The sequence below is a fragment of the Oryza brachyantha genome, chromosome 3 (genome assembly GCF_000231095.2).
Source record: "Oryza brachyantha chromosome 3, ObraRS2, whole genome shotgun sequence".
Taxonomy (NCBI): Eukaryota; Viridiplantae; Streptophyta; class Magnoliopsida; order Poales; family Poaceae; genus Oryza; species Oryza brachyantha.
Window position 1 is genome coordinate 17622382 of NC_023165.2, and position 17772 is coordinate 17640153.

The following is a 17772-nucleotide window of genomic DNA, read 5'->3' on the forward strand; positions in this document are numbered from 1 at the left end:
TTTTGTGCAGGCAAATTAATCTGATTGGTTATATTTGTCGGTTACTTGGTGTCACACAGTTAGCCACATGTTAGAACTAATTAAACTCCATTAGTAGCTTTATATATATTGGAGTAAAAGCTAGCAGGTGCTTTGCTTGCTACCAATGGTACGGTTTTAATTGCAACATATGCAGTGGCTGCCTGCCGCGAGCGAGCGGGCGTCGTCGCTTTCGCTTAGTTTTTGCAAGATGATCAATCTCGTGCAGCTGCTACCGCTCGTCCTCGCCGTGGCATTGGCGGCGCCGGCCGCCGCGAGCCCGCCGCCGGACCCTGTGCAGTGCTCGTCCGGCGGCGGCACGGCCGACTGCACCGTGTCGAGCGCGTACGGCGTCTTCCCGGACAGGTCGACGTGCCGCGCGGCCGCCGCGGCGTACCCTTCGTCGGAGGAGGAGCTGATCCTGGCGGTGGCCAACGCGACGGCGTCCGGGACGAAGATGAAGGTGGTCACCAGGTACTCCCACAGCATCCCGCAGCTGGCCTGCCCGGGCGCCGGCGACGGCGAGGGCCTGGTCATCAGCACGAGGCGGCTCAACCGCGTGGTGGGCGTCGACGCCGGCAGGATGGAGATGACGGTGGAGAGCGGCATCTCGCTGCGCGAGCTCATAGCGGAGGCGGCCAAGGCCGGCATGGCGCTGCCGTACGCGCCCTACTGGTGGGGGCTCACCGTGGGCGGCATGCTCGGCACGGGCGCGCACGGCAGCTCGCTGTGGGGCAAGGGCAGCGCCGTGCACGAGTACGTCGTCGGGATGCGCATCGTCACGCCGGCGCCCGCTGCCGAGGGGTACGCCAAGGTGCGGGTGCTCGCCGCCGACGACCCGGACCTTGACGCCGCCAAGGTCTCCCTCGGCGTTCTTGGAGTCATCTCTCAGGTAAAGTAGACTCTCTCCGTCTTTAAACGTTTCACGTCGTTGATTTTCTTTTATACACGTTTGGCTATTTGTCTTATTTAAAAAATTTACATTTATTAATTATTTATATCATTTTATTTATTATTAAATATATTTTTATGTATATATATAGCTTTACATATATTTTTTAAAAAAATAAAACGAATGGTTACACATGAATAAACAAAACGGTGTTAAACATTTAGTACGGAGGTAGTATATTCTCGATGACCAATACGTTTATCTACCTGAAACTTTATTTATTTGAAACGAAGATCGTGAAATATTATACTCCTTCCGGTTTGTACAGCCGGATTTTTCTCCGTACACGTTCGACTGTATTTTTTTAAAAACAATTACACAAATATAAAAATACAAATTATATTTAAAGTATATTCATAAATAAATCAAATCACAATAAGAAATAACGATGACACAAGTTTTTTTAATAAGACACAAATGATAAAATATATAAAAATAAATAAAGCCATTGAAAAACCGGAGAGAGTACTGCATTGACGATAAAATTGCTACTTGAGTTTTCCTCACGGTATCATAGATTACTTTCTCTGTTGTAAAATAATATCATTCCCCCTCTCTTGTCCTAAAGTAAATTTATCTTTAAGAAAGCATTACATAAAAGTATTAAATAAATACATTGAAAATAGATAAAGGAGGGTATAATTGAATTGAGATTTGATAAAGTTGAAGGTATTCTATTCCTTTTGCTTTTGAATGTATGAGATGGGAGAAAAGTGAATATTTTTGTACGGAGGGAGTACTATAAATGACTTCAGTGTTGAAAATAGATTCATTCTGTTTTTTAAGTGCTCTTCACCACATTAATTGCAACCATTTGACTCTTTTTAGAATCTATTGTGACTAAATAAATTGATGGTTTCTTGTTATCTATACAAATGTGTTGATCATTGGTATGAATTTAATACAGTGCTTGGTAACAATAAGCGGTTTAATTTTGTAGCACCCCTCTTTTCACTTCTTCTTATACTTACAGACCAAAATTTAAATTTTTAACCTTAAATTTAAAGTAAATTTTAGGATTTTTTTCACCATAGTTTATTTTTCAGTATTAGCTTTTATATCGGTAAAATACGTATATAAAAGTTTTACTCATATATTATTTTTGTTTGTAAATATATTATATTGTTTTTCCATAAAAAAGTCAAATAATCACCCCATTGGAACACAACCTTAGGACACAACGATATTTGACGGAACTTTAAAGTAACGCTAAAATAGCGTGGTACTTCTAGTACTCCCTAAAGGGCCATATAAGTGCTGTGGTTATAGTATAGAAGCTTTTTCCTGTTGAACAACCCCCCGGAAACAACAATTACGACTCCTTTAGATTATAGGAATTTTGTACGAATTTTAAATGATTGAAATCCTATAGAAAATTTTCATATGAGGTCCTTTGGATGGTAGGAATGGGTTCCAAAACTCCTTTACATTTAGGAGGATTGCGAATATATATGATGAAAGCTCATGTTTTGGATCTACTTTGAGAAGTCCAAGGCAACATGTCTATTTATCTCCAATCTTTTATGTATCTCCATTCACAATTCATGATTTTCCTATGGATTAACCAAACATCTTCTTTAGCAAATTCTTGTGTTTTCATTTCCAATTGGACTTAGCTAGTCATAACACCCAACTTCTATGTTTTTTTAATTAAGTACATTGTATTCACAGTACACGAACTTGTATAGTGGGTGTAAATAGATACGATAACTTGCAAATTGTTTATTCCGTACAATAACTTGGCTAATTTATGCAAACTTGAGTCAAAATGATCTACAGAAGCAAATTTGATCTAATATGATACATAATAATATGTAATTATGGTTATACATCAAAATCTTATACTGAAAATATATTATTATTATTATTATTATTATTATTATTATTATTATTATCCGTGTGGTATTTTCAAGATACAGAACAACTAAAGAAAACAATTAATTATTTTTTCAAGATATAGATTAGAAACACCCGATCATAAAAATGTACTTTCAGTGATATAGAGTGTCTGAAAATGAGCTTGAAAATTAAAATAATTTTTTCAGGAGTTAATTATACAGATAAAAATTATAACATATAAACAGACATTAGACGAGTTATATAGTGATTATTTATCCCAAGAAATGAAATAAAGTCTCTATCATGGGCATGAAAATTAAACTTTTGCACATCTAATTTCTCTTTTTATTTGAATTCGAAATAAGATCTCCAAATCACAGTCGTACACGTATGCTACTATGTCATTAGTGTGCACTTATTTAGAGCAATTTTGCTTGTGTAAATCATTTTTGTCTGGTTTGCACCAACTAACCAAGTTACTGTATCAAAGTGAGTAATTTACAAGTTGTTATATCTGTTTGCACCCACCACGTAAGTTCATGTACTGTGAGCATAATTTACTCTTTTTAAAAAATCCTGCATCTGAAATGAGCCCTTGTGATGAACCAGACTTTGATGTCATGACCCTGGATATAAAAGAGAATATGCTGTCATAGTTTAGTTTGGTGATATAATTACAAGTAAGGGCACTCACAAAAGAATAATGACATCTACTGGCGTATGATTTTCAGGTCATAAAATTATTCCTCCTTTATGTGCGTCTAGAATAATTTGTTTTGTGAAGCGAGGTAAATTATATTAAATAATGAAGAGCTTATGACCATGCCGATACAATAAATAAGAAGAATCATACCAGAGCAAAGAGGCTCCACATTGGAATATCACAGTAAAAACGAACATACGAGCGCAGATGCAACACTGACCAACTTCGGCACGTAGAAAAGCATATATATCGTAGGCCAACGGGGTTACCTTTTAGTTTCAAAAAATATTATCCCGTGGCACATGTTTATTTAGACCTTGTTTAGTTGCCAAGAGATGGGTCACATCGGACATTTGATCGGATGTTATAAGGAATTTTTAGACACGAATGAAAAACGATTTTAATAGCTTGGCTAGAAACCGCGAGATGAATCTTTTGAGCCTAATTAAGACATTATTAGCACATGTTGGTTACCATAGCACTTATGACTAATCATGGACTAATTAGCCTCAAAAGATTGGTCTCAAGATTTCTCCCATAACTGTGCAATTAGTTTTTTATTTCATCTATATTTAATGCTCCATTTAAATGTCCAAAAATTTGATGTTATATTTTTGGGAAAACTTTTTGGAAACTAAACGGGCCTCAGTTAACATTATCTAACTGGAGATGTGTTAGAAAATACCCTTTTTAGCTAAAAGTTATATCTTGCAGAAACAATTTTCCATGACACATTTTTTTCAGATGGACTAAAATAGGATCATCGGTAAAAATCACGTTTATTTTTCTTTGCAGATAACATAAGCATTGCTAGTTAAAATCGATTTTCTCAGGCATGTGCTTAACACGTCCGCGAGTGAAAATCATAGTTATCATTTAGACAGACAACATACTATTGAAGAATACTTCCTTCGTTTCATAATATAATAATATAAGATGTTTGATTTTTTTTAACGTTTGACCATTCGTCTACTTCAAAAATTTAGTATAAATATAAAAAATGACAAGTCATGATTAAAGTTCTTTTTAATAATAAAGTAAATCACAAGCAAAATAAAAGATATTTTTATAATTTTTTGAATAAGACAAATGGTCAAACATTGCAAATAAAAAAATCAAACATCTCACATTATAAAACAGATGGAGTAGAATTTTCACTAGTGGGCACCGAAGACGTCCAATAGTGAAAATCAATTCTAGAAAAAAATATGTGTTCCTAACTTATTGATAAAAAGTCATCCGAAAATAAAATTATACTAAAGTTGATACTAAATATTTTATTTGAAAACTTTTCCATTTGGGATCATTTAGGGTTCCAAATATTCATTATAAGATTCATGATATATTTTACAAAATTTTATATCTATAATTTAAATTCTCTCCGATGTGCACATGATCTATTCGAAGATCATATCGAAGTTGTAGAGCTCTACAAAATCTACAACTTTTTAGTTTATGGGTTTTTTTATATGAAATCATTAGAAAGTTTATAGCTTTTTGTATATGAAATCATTAGAGAGGCGCAAACAAGTATTTTATGTTTCGAACAATGCAAATCAAAACAATAGCATGCTTCATAGTGAGATGGTAACATGATATGTGTGTGGAGACAAAGGTGTCTTGACTTTGAATCCTAAAAATCACATACTTATGAATTTAATCCAAAAAATTACCTAAATTGTCCATTAGGATGCATAGTTGTGTTATAGATGCATATTTTTTTTATTTTAATCCAAAAAACATCCTTTAGCAGCTTATATAGTGTGACTGAGAGCACATTTGTCATAGAAAGTACCACTACTTCCACCTTTTGCACGAATTAGTACAGTGCTTTTAAATGAGTACGTAGCCGATCTGCCGGGTATGTGATGCTTGGAGTACAAAGCATGATATTTCTAGTACAAAAGAACCAGCTTTAGTGTAATTATCACAATCTTTTCCACTTTAGTCCTTTTGGAGTTGTTTGGGCAACAAAGAATTTATTCTCATTTCTTCACATGCTTCCATGATGATGATGCATCTTGCATCATGTCCTTAATTATAAACTAGAAACAATGCGTGGCATTGCCGCGCACCTTCATACATTTTGGGCATATTTATTAGTAAGTGATGATCAATATAATGTTATGGGCTTGCTCAACTTTAATATTAATTACTTTCATATCTCATTATTTAAAGAGAACTTTAATGTACTAAACATTTATTTTTTATATCTATGTTTACAATATACTCCCCGGTCAAAAATATTTGTTGTTTTAGAACAAGATTTGAACAAACTTCTAAAATTCCCACTATCAATTATTCTTAAATGTTTAGTTTAAATACAAGACAAATGATATATATATATAAATTCTTCTCAAAAAGTATTATCATAATATCATAAACTTAATTTTTATCAAAGGGAGTATATTTATATGTCTAGAAAATTTAAATGTTTTTCTACAGCCCAAACACTCTTATAGTATTTGCATATCTTAAATTGTATTCCCCCTGATTTGCTATTTAAATGTCGTTTTGGACACTGACACAGTCTCCAAAATTCAATATTGATTATAATTTTCTATAATAATATATAATAAATAAATAAAAACAAATTTTCTTATGAAAGTATTTAATACATGTTGTTTTAGTGTCATTAAAGTAAATATTTTTAATGTTATTGATAACCAAAATTTTAAAAGTTTGACCTTAAACTTATTAAAATGATAAGAATTTGGACGGAGAAGTTAAATTGTCAACTAATGATGAAACATATATTTGTATTTTCTTTAGATAATTCAAAGTATTCCAGATTTAGTTTTGTGAGGAGATATAATTTTCCTTGTTTTAATAACTATTATTTATCTTTTTTTATAGCCTAAGAACTTTCCCTTCATCCTTGTGAGGAAAAAAAATCTAGAAATTTTGTATTATTTTTTGTCATACCGAAGATGGAAAAGATGAAAGGGAATATTTTTTTAATATGTGCATGTTTTTGTAGAATTATCTTAGTTTTTATATATTTCTTTAAAATATTTAATTGACATAGGTATACAAGATGTAAAAACTTTACTTGGACATTGATATAGGCATGGCAAAATTTAAGAATTAAATTAATATGACATTGGCATATGTATGATTGTTGTAAGTTTTTTTAATGGATTAGTATATAAATGCAGTTGAAAAGCTTTGTAAATTTTGAATTATTTTAATATTATGAGCTGATGTATATTTAGTCATTATTTATTTGTAGGGTGAGGAGGTGCCCTTAATGATAGTATTTATATTTATATATTGTTTAAATTATAGGGAGTTAAGAGAATAAAATAAAAATAATCGTGAATTGTAATATCTGCAAAATTGATGGATAAAATAGTTGTTGGGACCATAAACACTCTTTTGCAAAATTACCTAAACTTGGGCTTGAGCTGTTTGGCATATTGGCCATTTGACGCGTGCTGGGAGAGGCTATTGCATCGGCCAGCCCATTTTACTCATTTCCTGAGCAATAGCAAGTGACGCGGACCTACGGTAGTACGATGTATTATTTTACTCAAATCCCCGCTCAGCTCGCGGAAGATGCACGTTTTCATTTCCAGAGCTATGGCCGGTGACACGTGGACATGCTCCCTGCCCATAGATATGCTTGGCTTTCGTATATAGAGATCGGTGTTTTCAGTTCCTCGTACGTTTTCTTTTAAGATCCGGCAAGTCCAACAAGGGGGACAAGAGGATGACTACCCCTTCGACTATTTTCAATGTTTGGCACCATTATGTTTTTAACATAGATTTGAACATTTTGTCTTCTTTAAAAAATTAAAAATATGCGAAAAAATAGGTCATATTTTAACATATTTATAATAATAAAACAGATCATAATAAAATAAATAATAATTATATCATTTTTAATAAGATAGATGGTTAAGTTTGCGTTTAAAAGTCCACGGTGTTGACAACAGGAGGGAGTAGTAAATTTGTATTGGAAATGGTAGAACTCTGATATACTATATTTTTTTCATGCCGGAGAACACAAGCTGAGCCGCTGAGTACAGCAGAGAAAAAATGATGATTTTTTTTTATAAACTGAACAAATTGGATTCTGAAACCATACTATTTCCTCTATTTCCCTCCAAATTTTGATCAAAAGAACAAAGCAAAGTCTTATGCACCACCGGCCGTGCAGGTGACTCTGGCGCTGCAGCCACTGTTCAAGCGCTCGGTGACGTTCGCGGAGCGGGAGGACGACGACCTCGCGGAGCAGGTGGCCACGTTCGGCTACCAGCACGAGTTCGCCGACATCGCCTGGTACCCGGGCCTCGGGCGAGCGCTGTACCGCGTGGACGACCGGCTGCCGATCAACGCGTCCGGCGAGGGCGTCCTCGACTTCATCGGCTTTCGCGCCACCTCGACCCTCGTGATCCGCGCCAACCGCCTCGCGGAGGAGCTGCTCGAGCGCGCCGGCAACGGCAGCGGCAAATGCGTGACGTCGCGGGTGACCCACGCGGCGCTCGCGTCGGCGGGGTACGGGCTGATGCGGCGGAGCGGCGGGCTGTTCGGCGGGTACCCGGTGGTGGGCCGGCAGAACCGGATGCAGGCGTCCGGGGGGTGCATCACCGGGCCGGAGGACCTGCTCCTGACGGCGTGCCCGTGGGACCCGCGGGTGAGGGGCTCCAGCTTCTTCCACCAGACGACGTTCAGCCTGCCGGTGAGCCGCGCCCGGGCGTTCGTCGACGAGGTCCGGCGGCTCCGCGACCTGAACCCCAGGGCACTCTGCGGCGTGGAGCTGTACAACGGCATCCTGATGCGCTACGTGAAGGCCTCGACGGCGCACCTCGGGAAGCCCGCCGCCGGCGCCGGCGCCGGCGACGCCGACATGGTGGACTTCGACATGACCTACTACCGCAGCCGCGACCCCGGCAGGGCGCGGCTGTTCGAGGACGTCCTAGAGGAGATCGAGCAGATGGGGCTGTTCAAGTACGGCGGCCTGCCGCACTGGGGCAAGAACCGCAACCTCGCCTTCGTCGGCGCCGCCGGCAAGTACCCGCGCCTCCGCGAGTTCCTCCGCGTCAAGGACGCCTTCGACCCCGACGGGCTCTTCTCCAGCGACTGGAGCGACATGATGCTCGGCATCGGCGGCCGCGCGCCGACGACGGACGCGCCCGGCTGCGCGCTGGAGGGGATGTGCGTGTGCTCGCGGGACGCGCACTGCGCGCCCGACCAGGGCTACGTGTGCCGCCCCGGCAAGGTGTACAAGGATGCCAGGGTCTGCACCAAGCTGTAATCTTGATCACGTTGGAAACACACAATTCGGTCAATTCTTATGGCGATTAGTCACCCCCCGTAAATTAGATATAGGACAGAGCATTCCACGGCAAACAACTGAAAAACTGGTGGTGATTCTAGTGTGTTGGCATATCACAATTCAGTCAATTCTCTTCTCTGTTGTAGAGATAGATTTGCAGGTGCAGTGTACTACGGCCTACTACAGCTGAACTATGTTTAGCTCATGTTTTCAGCTGCTTGTTGATATCTAGATGTGTTAATGTATGCCATATTTGCCTATTTTCATGAGTAATACTGTGATCAGCAGTTGGTTGTACATGAAACCAGAGTTTGCTGGAATAAAGAGCTAGTGCAAGACGAAGCAGAAGTAGCTGAATGAATCAATCCTCCAATTGCACCAAACAAGTCAAAGACCACACGCGGATGAGAAGGCAAGGGGGGATCTCTCGGTAATAATGATGCAACAGGAAATAATCTAGTACTAAATTCTGTCATAAGCTACAGTCATATGTGGAGTAACAATCTTCAGAAAAACTGCAGTTCAAGAAGTTATTAGTGTGTGGACACAATTGAACATCTGTTCATAAGTTCAAACTGGGAGATTTGTACAACAGTCCTTTATGAAATTCTCTATATAGTACATTGCTTGTTATGCTACTTGTGATCTCCAGTACCTTCGTGAAGATGTCATCCAAATGTATGTAACTAACCGATATAATTAATCAGTACATTAAGGAATCTTTACCCTAGGTTATTATTGGGTGATAGATTAGCCTAGAATGTCCAGAAGACTTTTTCATTAATATATTTGTGAAGAGTTTCTAAAGAAGGTGAACGTTTCCTTGCTACACTTTTGGGGCAAAGATAGGTGATAAAAATTTGATAATTCAAAATGCATCTATAGTTTATTATTCATGCACAATATCAGAGAACCAGGCTAACCCCCTTTTTTCGTAGTTTGGAATGTCAAGAACTTCAGTACTATCAGTTACATATTCGCCTCAATTGTCACAATAACATATTAATTTATCATCTAAGTCATCATTTGAGACACTCATACACCGTTTTCGAGAATAACATTTTGTTGTATTGTATTTTTGTAGAAAGATATTATATACAAGAAAAGGGAAAATATGCTCCCATGGATAGCTGTGCCGTTTATCTACGACCTTATATTTGCACAACATGTGCAACGTCTTAAAGCATGTTGATTTCAGCTCTTCTTATATGCCACTAAGAAATTGCAGAACTCCTCATTGCCCAAATGACAAGTGAGTCTAGGCTCTCGTTGTCCAATTGCCTCATGGAAATAGCGAGCAGAATAGAAGTGATGATGAAAAGTGGCACAAAATGACAGTACCAACCTGCCCAAAATACCAAGAGAGAATATCGAAGATTACTTGGGTGAAAGATCCCATCAAATTTCTAGTGTTGTATTTTCTAGTTTTATAGCCTTTCATGTAGGAGAGAGAATTCACAGAAGTAGCAGATTACTTATCGCATGACATTATTTCAGGGCACAAAAAACTGATCCACTTGCTGTTGCTGGCCTAGTTCTGTAGTTCAAAGGGAGTTGTTCATGTACATTGGGAGATTTTTTTTGCCAAAAAGGACTATAAGATGTTAGCTTGACTTGGATGCGCCTTTCCTATTCATATGCTGCATCAATACTAATGACAGATGCACAAATATGAACTCATTGACAGCATTTGCAGTGAAGGGTAATGTAATCTATACTAATGATAGATGCACAAATAGAGATCAAGTTCAAGCCTCTGAAACAATGTCATTAAAACTCAAACAAAAGCCCTCCTGCCGAACTTTCTGATGGGAAAACATTTACCTCAAGAATAATTTAGGTGAAGACTTCATAAAACTTCTCAACCACGAGCAATCCTGAGTCAATTGATTCAAGTGGGTCTTTCCGAAGCCGATGCCTCAAGCAATTGGGAATAACAGTGGCAATGTCCTCTACAGTGACAGTGTCCCTGCCCTTGAGTGCTGCCAATGCCTTGGCAGCCCTGTTAGTCACAATGTCCCCTCTTAATCCATCAACATTCAACTCCGCACACACCTTGGATATCTTAACACGAAGATCATGGTCAATTTGCACAGCGCCAAGGTTACTCCGAGCGGACGAAATCTGCTGCTGGAGCTTCTCTTGTTCCTCCAGGTAGGACTCACGGAACGCCTTTGGGTCCCTGTCGAACCGAGCCCTCTCCTCAACAATTTTCACCCTCAGCTCAGCATCCCTGACAGTACCAACCTGCGCGTGCATTCCGAACCGGTCAAGCAGCTGCGGCCGGAGCTCCCCTTCCTCAGGGTTACCAGACCCAATGAGGATGAACCGAGCAGGGTGGGAGATGGAGATACCCTCTCTCTCCACGGTATTCCATCCTGATGCAGCAGAATCCAGAAGCACATCTACCAGATGGTCATCCAGCAAATTGACCTCATCCACATACAGAATCCCCCTGTTGGCCTTGGCCAGCAAACCGGGCTCAAACGCCTTGACACCGTCCGTCAGCGCCTTCTCGATATCAATGGTGCCACACACTCTGTCCTCGGTGGCGCCAAGGGGAAGATCTACCATGGTGATCTTGGCGGTGACCACAGGAAGATTGTCACCCTCCAGCACGCGTTCCCGGACCTCAGGGCCCATGACCTCAGGATCTTCAGGGTCGGAGTTGAAAGGGTCACCAACAACGACACGGATGTCCGGGAGCAGGTCGACGAGCGAGCGGACGGTGGTGGACTTGCCGGTGCCACGGTCTCCCATGATCATGACGCCGCCGATCTTGGGGTCGATGACGTTGAGCAGCAGGCACAGCTTCATCTCGTCCTGCCCCACGATCGCCGCGAACGGGTACACCGGCCGCTGGCTCTCCTTCGCGCCCGCCGCCTTCGCCTCCTGCGCTACATTACGCCGAGAAGCTGGACATGAAACAAAACAACCCAACCCAACCCAACCCATGGCCATGTCTCGAGGATCTGAGGGCGGAGGCGATCGGGGTTACCTGCTCGGTGGCGGAGGGGGCGGCTACATTGCAGACGGCGAAGCGGCCGCGGCGGGACCCTCTCCGGGACGGAACACGGGCTGCGCAGCAGAACCACGCGAAGCGTAAATTCCCCGAGGGGATTCGACTCCCGCAAACAGAGGGGGTGGGGGGGAGGATACGTTACCTGAGACGGCAGCGGCGGCCGCGGAGGTGGTGGTGCGGGAGAGAGGGCGGGAGGTGGAGGCGGAGAAGAGTGCCGGCGAGGCGGCAGGCGCGGTGGCGGGGGAGAAGGGGGAAGCCATGGCGAAGGGAGGAAATGGGGAATGGACGGTGAGCGGTGGTTCGTAGCGAGGGGGATAAGAGAGGGATTGGGAGAGATTCCGTCGCGTCGGGATAGGCCGACGCTGGCTTTTGGTTTGGCTGCCTGCGTGCGACTGGGGGACTGGATTTGGACTTGAACTCCGCATGAAATCCGAGGCCCACGACGCCGTCCTCGTAAGGCTGCAACTGCAACCTTCGAAAGCCTGCTTTGCCGGTTTCCAGGACAACTTCTGATGAGGTCCGTTTTTACGTGGTATTCATTATTCAACTCTTTATTTCATTTTTTTTCTGAAAACAGCAAATACTCCGAATAAAATCGTTGTGCAGCAAGCGTTGCCCCATACCCTCCCCTGTTCAAGTTGAGCTGCCCGGCCAGACTCGATCATACACAAGCTAAGCTCGGAACTAGATATTAAATCCTGAAATTTATGAAAAAACACTAAAAATGCCTAACCCAGCCCAACAAAGCCCGAGGGCCTGAGATGGACCCGGTCTTTTGTTTTCTCTTAGTTGTTGGTCTCGGACCCGGCTCTACTCTAATTCTGGTATTTGAAATAGTGAATCGATGGTTATAAATGCAGCAACACACCACAATGTTTTATTTCCTTACTGCATACAAAAATGTAAGATGTAAGATGTGCAGTGTATTTGCTCCCTCCGTTTCATAATGTAAGATGTTTGACATTTTTACTTATTCAAAAAATTATGAAAATATCATTTATTTTACTTGTGACTTACTTTATTATCAAAAGAACTTTAAGCACGACTTATCATTTTTTATATTTATACTAAATTTTTGAATAAGACGAATGATCAAACGTTGCAAAAAAGTTAAATATTTTATATTATAAAACGGAGGTAGCACATAAATTAACAGTACTTGATGGGAGAAGGGATGGGCCTATCTTTCAGGGAGAAACATTTGACAACCCTACAGCCGTACTACTACACGCTTCTATTGCGCCTTGGCGATCAACCCAGCTGTAGAATCCAGAATGGCTTGGCCAGTAGCCTGATCTAAATTAATCAGTTATTTCTGTTATACATGTAACAAACTCTGTATTGAGTATCTCTGCTCGTTGCCCTGTTTTCTCTGTTCTTCTTCAGACTTTCCGCTTCTTCATATTATTGTACCTGTTCCGAAAAGTTCTGTTAAACCTCAAGATTCAGGGATTGATGAGAGACAGAGAACGAGGGTGGTGCGCTGACATTCTCTTTCAATTTCATGTCCAGTAGCAATTCTGTGTTATTTTCTTGGATGGACATTGACATTCATCACTGAGAAGTTGAAAAGGGCATCAAATTCATGTAAGCTGTAAAAGTTATGGCTAAATCATACTGTGTACAACTTTGAGTTATCCTAAAAAATGGTTTTAATACCATAAGATCCAATATGTTCGTGCGCATGAAAGAACAATATTGTCCCTAGATATTCTGCACTTGCATCATCGGCAGTATATTATACAGAGTTATTACTGGAGTTGCAATTCATCGCCTGGATCCAGGCAGAGGTAGATCCAGACCACCAAAGGAGGGGGCTAATTATTTACTTCCTCATTTAACCCCCTACTCTTCATCTTTTCTCTTTTTTTTTCTCCTTACTCCCTCATATCTTCCATAGGGATCTAACGGGCCTTTAGTATCCACGCTGGATCCGCCCCTGGATGCAGGACAACCAAGAAAGAGAAAACCAGATTAATGAAGGGGCAGATATGTGGGCTTGTACCCTTCATCTAATCATATATGATTCCCGATGCCCATAAATAAGAGATGACTAATGTAATTTGGTGGTTCAAACATGAAAACATCCATTTTTCGCTTATAAGTCAAATTTTGAATTTTCAATCTTAAATTTGGAGTTGATTTTTAGGTTTTCTCACCGAAGTTTACTTTTCAGTCTTGGCACTTAGATCGCGAAAGATACATATATAAATTTTTTATTCATAAATTATTTTTCGTTTGACCCTTATTATCTTTCCTTTACTTATCTAATCATATATAAGCTTTGGATTCCGTATACAACTCTATATTCTGTTTTATAGATTTGGATTGGGTTGGATTGGATTTTTATATATATCTCTTTGATTCTATTTCTATAAATATAATTATATTGTGTATACAATTCCATAATCTGAATCGTTATAATCTAGATCCAACATGATCTAATGGTTAATGTTTTTTTATATGATTAAGGGTTGTAATTTTAGCCTCTACAGTGAAGATGGTAGTTCTTTTCCGAACTGTTTTTTAACTTTTTATAATATACTAACAGATAGATTGATTGATTGATTGTCATAATTCAAGCATAGTTTCACTTCTTACAAAGTATATTATACAAATATTTTGTTAATTTTTATTACACATTTAATCTAGTTACTGTAGATAACACGTAAACATAGTAACAAAGTGGGATAATGTGACTTAATAGGCTCGTGAGTCAGAAAAGAGAGACAATGAGACTCACCTGCCAAGATCTTATGCTATGGGTAGAGATAGATGACAAGAGGAGAGCCGATAGATGAATTATGAAAAGAATGAGAGATACAGAAGAGAGGTAAAAGTGGTAGCCACATAAACAGTTCTACTTAACTATCTCTTTAGCATATATGGATGCTAACAAATTTAGACACATATATAAATCATATATATTAATCTACTGATGAATTTAGATATATATAAAATATCTTATAATATAAAACAGTGAGAGTATGATCTAGACTATCCATGTGTTGTAGCTTGCCGCCGACCTCACCTCCCTTGGTACGTACTGCTCGGCTATCCCTTGCGATCACCATGCAGTCTCCCCATGGAGAAAGAAGATATCAAGATGAGAGATGATGGCCTAGGTTTTTTTTCTGACTAGAGACCATTGAACAAAAGCACTACGGTTTGAACCAATGGGTGTAAATTAAACAATTTTAAGACTTGAGGGGGGGGGGACCCCTTTTAAAAATTATTAACTAAAGTATAAGTTTGTCTCTTTTTTAGACAAAGTCAATAGTCAAAGGGGTTAAATTGGTCCTATTCCTTTTAGTTCTTGAAAAGCAAAGAAGAAGAAGCTATAATCCAAGTTAGCCTGCCTCAAAGAAGCTCTGTCCTTGGTGATAAGATTATGGATTTCGCTCTATAATCTATTAAATTCGATAAAAATAAATAATTTAGATTAGTTCTATCATCGTTTGCTGAAGAGAAAACAATTATTCCACAGATAGACCAACGCAAGACAATAGTAGCAAGCGGACAATAGAGAGAAAAAAAACTGCAGTACGGTAGATATCGCCATATCGGCAGGCGAGGCGGCTGAAATGGGGGCACAATGCAAGGCGGCACGCCCGGCAGTAGAGCATGACTTGAGGCTCCTGTGCCGATCCACCAGGCCGTGGGCATATATAATCACAGCTTTAGCTGAGGTAGCTCGAGCTTGCCGACGTACTGGAACTTTTGTACCGCGAATTGAACCAGTAATACTTTTTTTTTCTATCAGTCACATTATACGTATAACTCAATTATATTAAACACTATAATCATTTATTAGATAAAGGGATCAAGTGAGTCACAATACAACCGGTGAATTGTTAGTTGTTCGTATAGCAATTTTCTTTTTTTATACATCTCCATGCATCTGCAAAAGACATTGCATGTGGCGCTATCTTATGGCACACACCACCACGGTGGTATATATCTTGTCATAGTGATTAATGAACACTAGCCGGACAGGTTACATGCCCTTAATCCTGATTTGAAGGGTATCATATAGAGGCATATATGTATATATGCAGCGTGGCTGATTCTGATTGGCCTCCCTTTGTCGAATAAAAACTTGGTCAAAGTCGCATCTGATTAAGCCTCGGCTAATTGCAACAACAAGCTACTGGAGTACTATACTGCACCAGATAAGATCAAACAGGCGAGCAGATTGGGCCAGCAAGCCAAGTAAAAAAAACGCAAATAATTTGCACGACCCCACGTGGTCCGCACTTGGGGTCCTGTACGCTTGAAATCCGATCGCATCGTAATTCCATATACTAGCTAGCAGTGCTGACTGGCTTGTTCTGTTCTACGACTAGCTGATTAATTAATTAATTACTTACTTAATTAGGTTATGCTGATATAACCATCAACCAATAGATTCACGGGGAAATTAATGCGGTAACCACGCTTGTAACAGCATACGCCGCAGCGCAACATTCACCGCAGCTGCCGGTGATAAGCACGTACCCGATCGATCGACCTCATCTTCTGGTTCGCGCGCTTGTCTTATATAGTTTTGAAACTGTCATGAACACACGCAAATAAAACCCAAAAGCAAGCCCAAGGAATTGATTGGAGTTCAATCACAACATGGTGGTGTCTCTCTTGCTGGAGAGAAACAAGAGACATTATTTTTCCCCCCAAGATTCAAGTTAAAATGAAGAACGCACGGCTGAACAAGTGGCCTTTTGCAATCATGGGTGAAGTAGATACATTGCAGACACAACATGGTGGTGTCTGTAGCCCAATGCGCGTGGCAGTGGCTAATTTTGTGTCTTTTGCTTGGCTTTTTACCAAGATTGCAGTCGATACTTGCTCACTGTATGTAACTTTATCGATTTCAACTGATTCATTCTTCAGAATTGCTCATAGTGGTAGCGTGTACATGTGTTTTTTATAGTAGATAGTGTGCGCGTGTTACGATTTGTCTATGTTAGTATCGATTCTTGCATTTAGATAGCAAAAATACTAATAACACTTTAGTGATAATCCTTTGGAGAATATATTGTTCAAAAATATAAGCATATGTGAATTTAATTTATTTCATAAATAAATCATGGCGTTGAATAATTAAACTAACAAAACCATCTTATATAGATATAATCTAGACATGTATAAAAACATTACACATTACTACATCAAAAATACGAGACATGATTGAAAATGTATAGATGGTTTTGAATCAGAGTGTTCGCAATTGCAGTTGCCTGAGTGTTGTGTAATGGTACACATGGATGGCACGATGCATTGCAGCCAAACAATGAAGATGTGTCATGGTAGGCGAAAAGTAAGCAGCCGCACGCAATGATTCTCAAAAACTTTATTCGTCCTCATCTAGTGCAGGATGTCGAATCTTGGATACCTAATTTTCCCATCCGCTGGTGCACACCCATGAATGAGACGGAGAAGATGACGAGTGACTCCGTATAGAAAAGGTGGCAAACCCTATTTTCATTTTCTCATATGTTGTGTGGAGATGATTACTCGGTATTATAGATATATTACGATATGTGATTAGGATGCCTGTGCTATTTATATAACTCATAACCGAATCTAATGAGTAACATGTAATCTATTCAGACTCTACGCGGATTGAATAGTCCATACGGTTCTAAAGTAAACTCTAGATAAATCCATTGAAATTTGCAACAAAATAAAACTGCAAAAGAAAGTCATGTCATCGCAGGCATGAGGTGAGGCGAGCGAGCTCTATTTCTCTCTCACACATTGCTCGTAGAGTCGGGAGAGCATCCTCCTTATTAGGGAGGTCCACATCTCCTATAATAAGGTAGACTAAACACTCATATATACACCTCTTATGACGTGGATTTTGGAGATTTTCTTAAGGATTATTTCTCATATGGGTAAAGTTTAGAGCTTTACTCCAATTCTTTCTTTTGTATCGTGAGGTACTAAAATTCTCACTC

At 39.9% G+C, this 17772-nt stretch overlaps 2 protein-coding genes across 3 annotated transcripts; one reads left to right on the forward strand and one right to left on the reverse strand.

Moving 5' to 3' along the window:
* The first annotated feature begins 159 nt into the window (after window positions 1-159).
* On the forward strand, window positions 160-9217 carry LOC102717331 (L-gulonolactone oxidase 2-like). Its single transcript, XM_006651486.3, has 2 exons — window positions 160-910; window positions 7675-9217. The coding sequence occupies exons 1-2, from the start codon at window positions 170-172 to the stop codon at window positions 8770-8772; spliced, it is 1839 nt and encodes a 612-aa protein (XP_006651549.2). The 5' UTR covers window positions 160-169; the 3' UTR covers window positions 8773-9217.
* A 481-nt stretch (window positions 9218-9698) lies between these two features.
* LOC102713060 (magnesium-chelatase subunit ChlI, chloroplastic) lies at window positions 9699-12135 on the reverse strand. Of its 2 annotated transcripts, XM_015835548.2 has the most exons (4): window positions 11958-12135; window positions 11792-11871; window positions 10618-11685; window positions 9699-10138 (listed from the first exon to the last, which is right to left on the reverse strand). In XM_015835548.2, exons 1-3 carry the CDS (start codon window positions 12073-12075, stop codon window positions 10630-10632), a joined length of 1254 nt encoding a protein of 417 aa, XP_015691034.1. In that variant the 5' UTR covers window positions 12076-12135; the 3' UTR covers window positions 9699-10138; window positions 10618-10629. The 2 variants fall into 2 exon arrangements, with proteins under 2 accessions (XP_015691034.1, XP_006650249.1); XM_006650186.3 differs by lacking the exon at window positions 9699-10138 and having other exon boundaries at window positions 10180-11685; window positions 11958-12132.
* Between the last annotated feature and the right edge of the window lie 5637 nt (window positions 12136-17772).

Coding starts and splice junctions, on each gene's coding strand:
- LOC102717331 (XM_006651486.3), top strand. CDS start 170: ATGCAGTGGCTGCCTGCCGCGAGCGAGCGGGCGTCGTCGCTTTCGCTT. Junction 911..7,674: donor TTCTTGGAGTCATCTCTCAG/GTAAAGTAGACT, acceptor CCGGCCGTGCAG/GTGACTCTGGCGCTGCAGCC.
- LOC102713060 (XM_015835548.2), bottom strand. CDS start 12,075: ATGGCTTCCCCCTTCTCCCCCGCCACCGCGCCTGCCGCCTCGCCGGCA. Junction 11,872..11,957: donor GGCCGCCGCTGCCGTCTCAG/GTAACGTATCCT, acceptor TCTGCTGCGCAG/CCCGTGTTCCGTCCCGGAGA. Junction 11,686..11,791: donor CCCCCTCCGCCACCGAGCAG/GTAACCCCGATC, acceptor AATGTAGCGCAG/GAGGCGAAGGCGGCGGGCGC.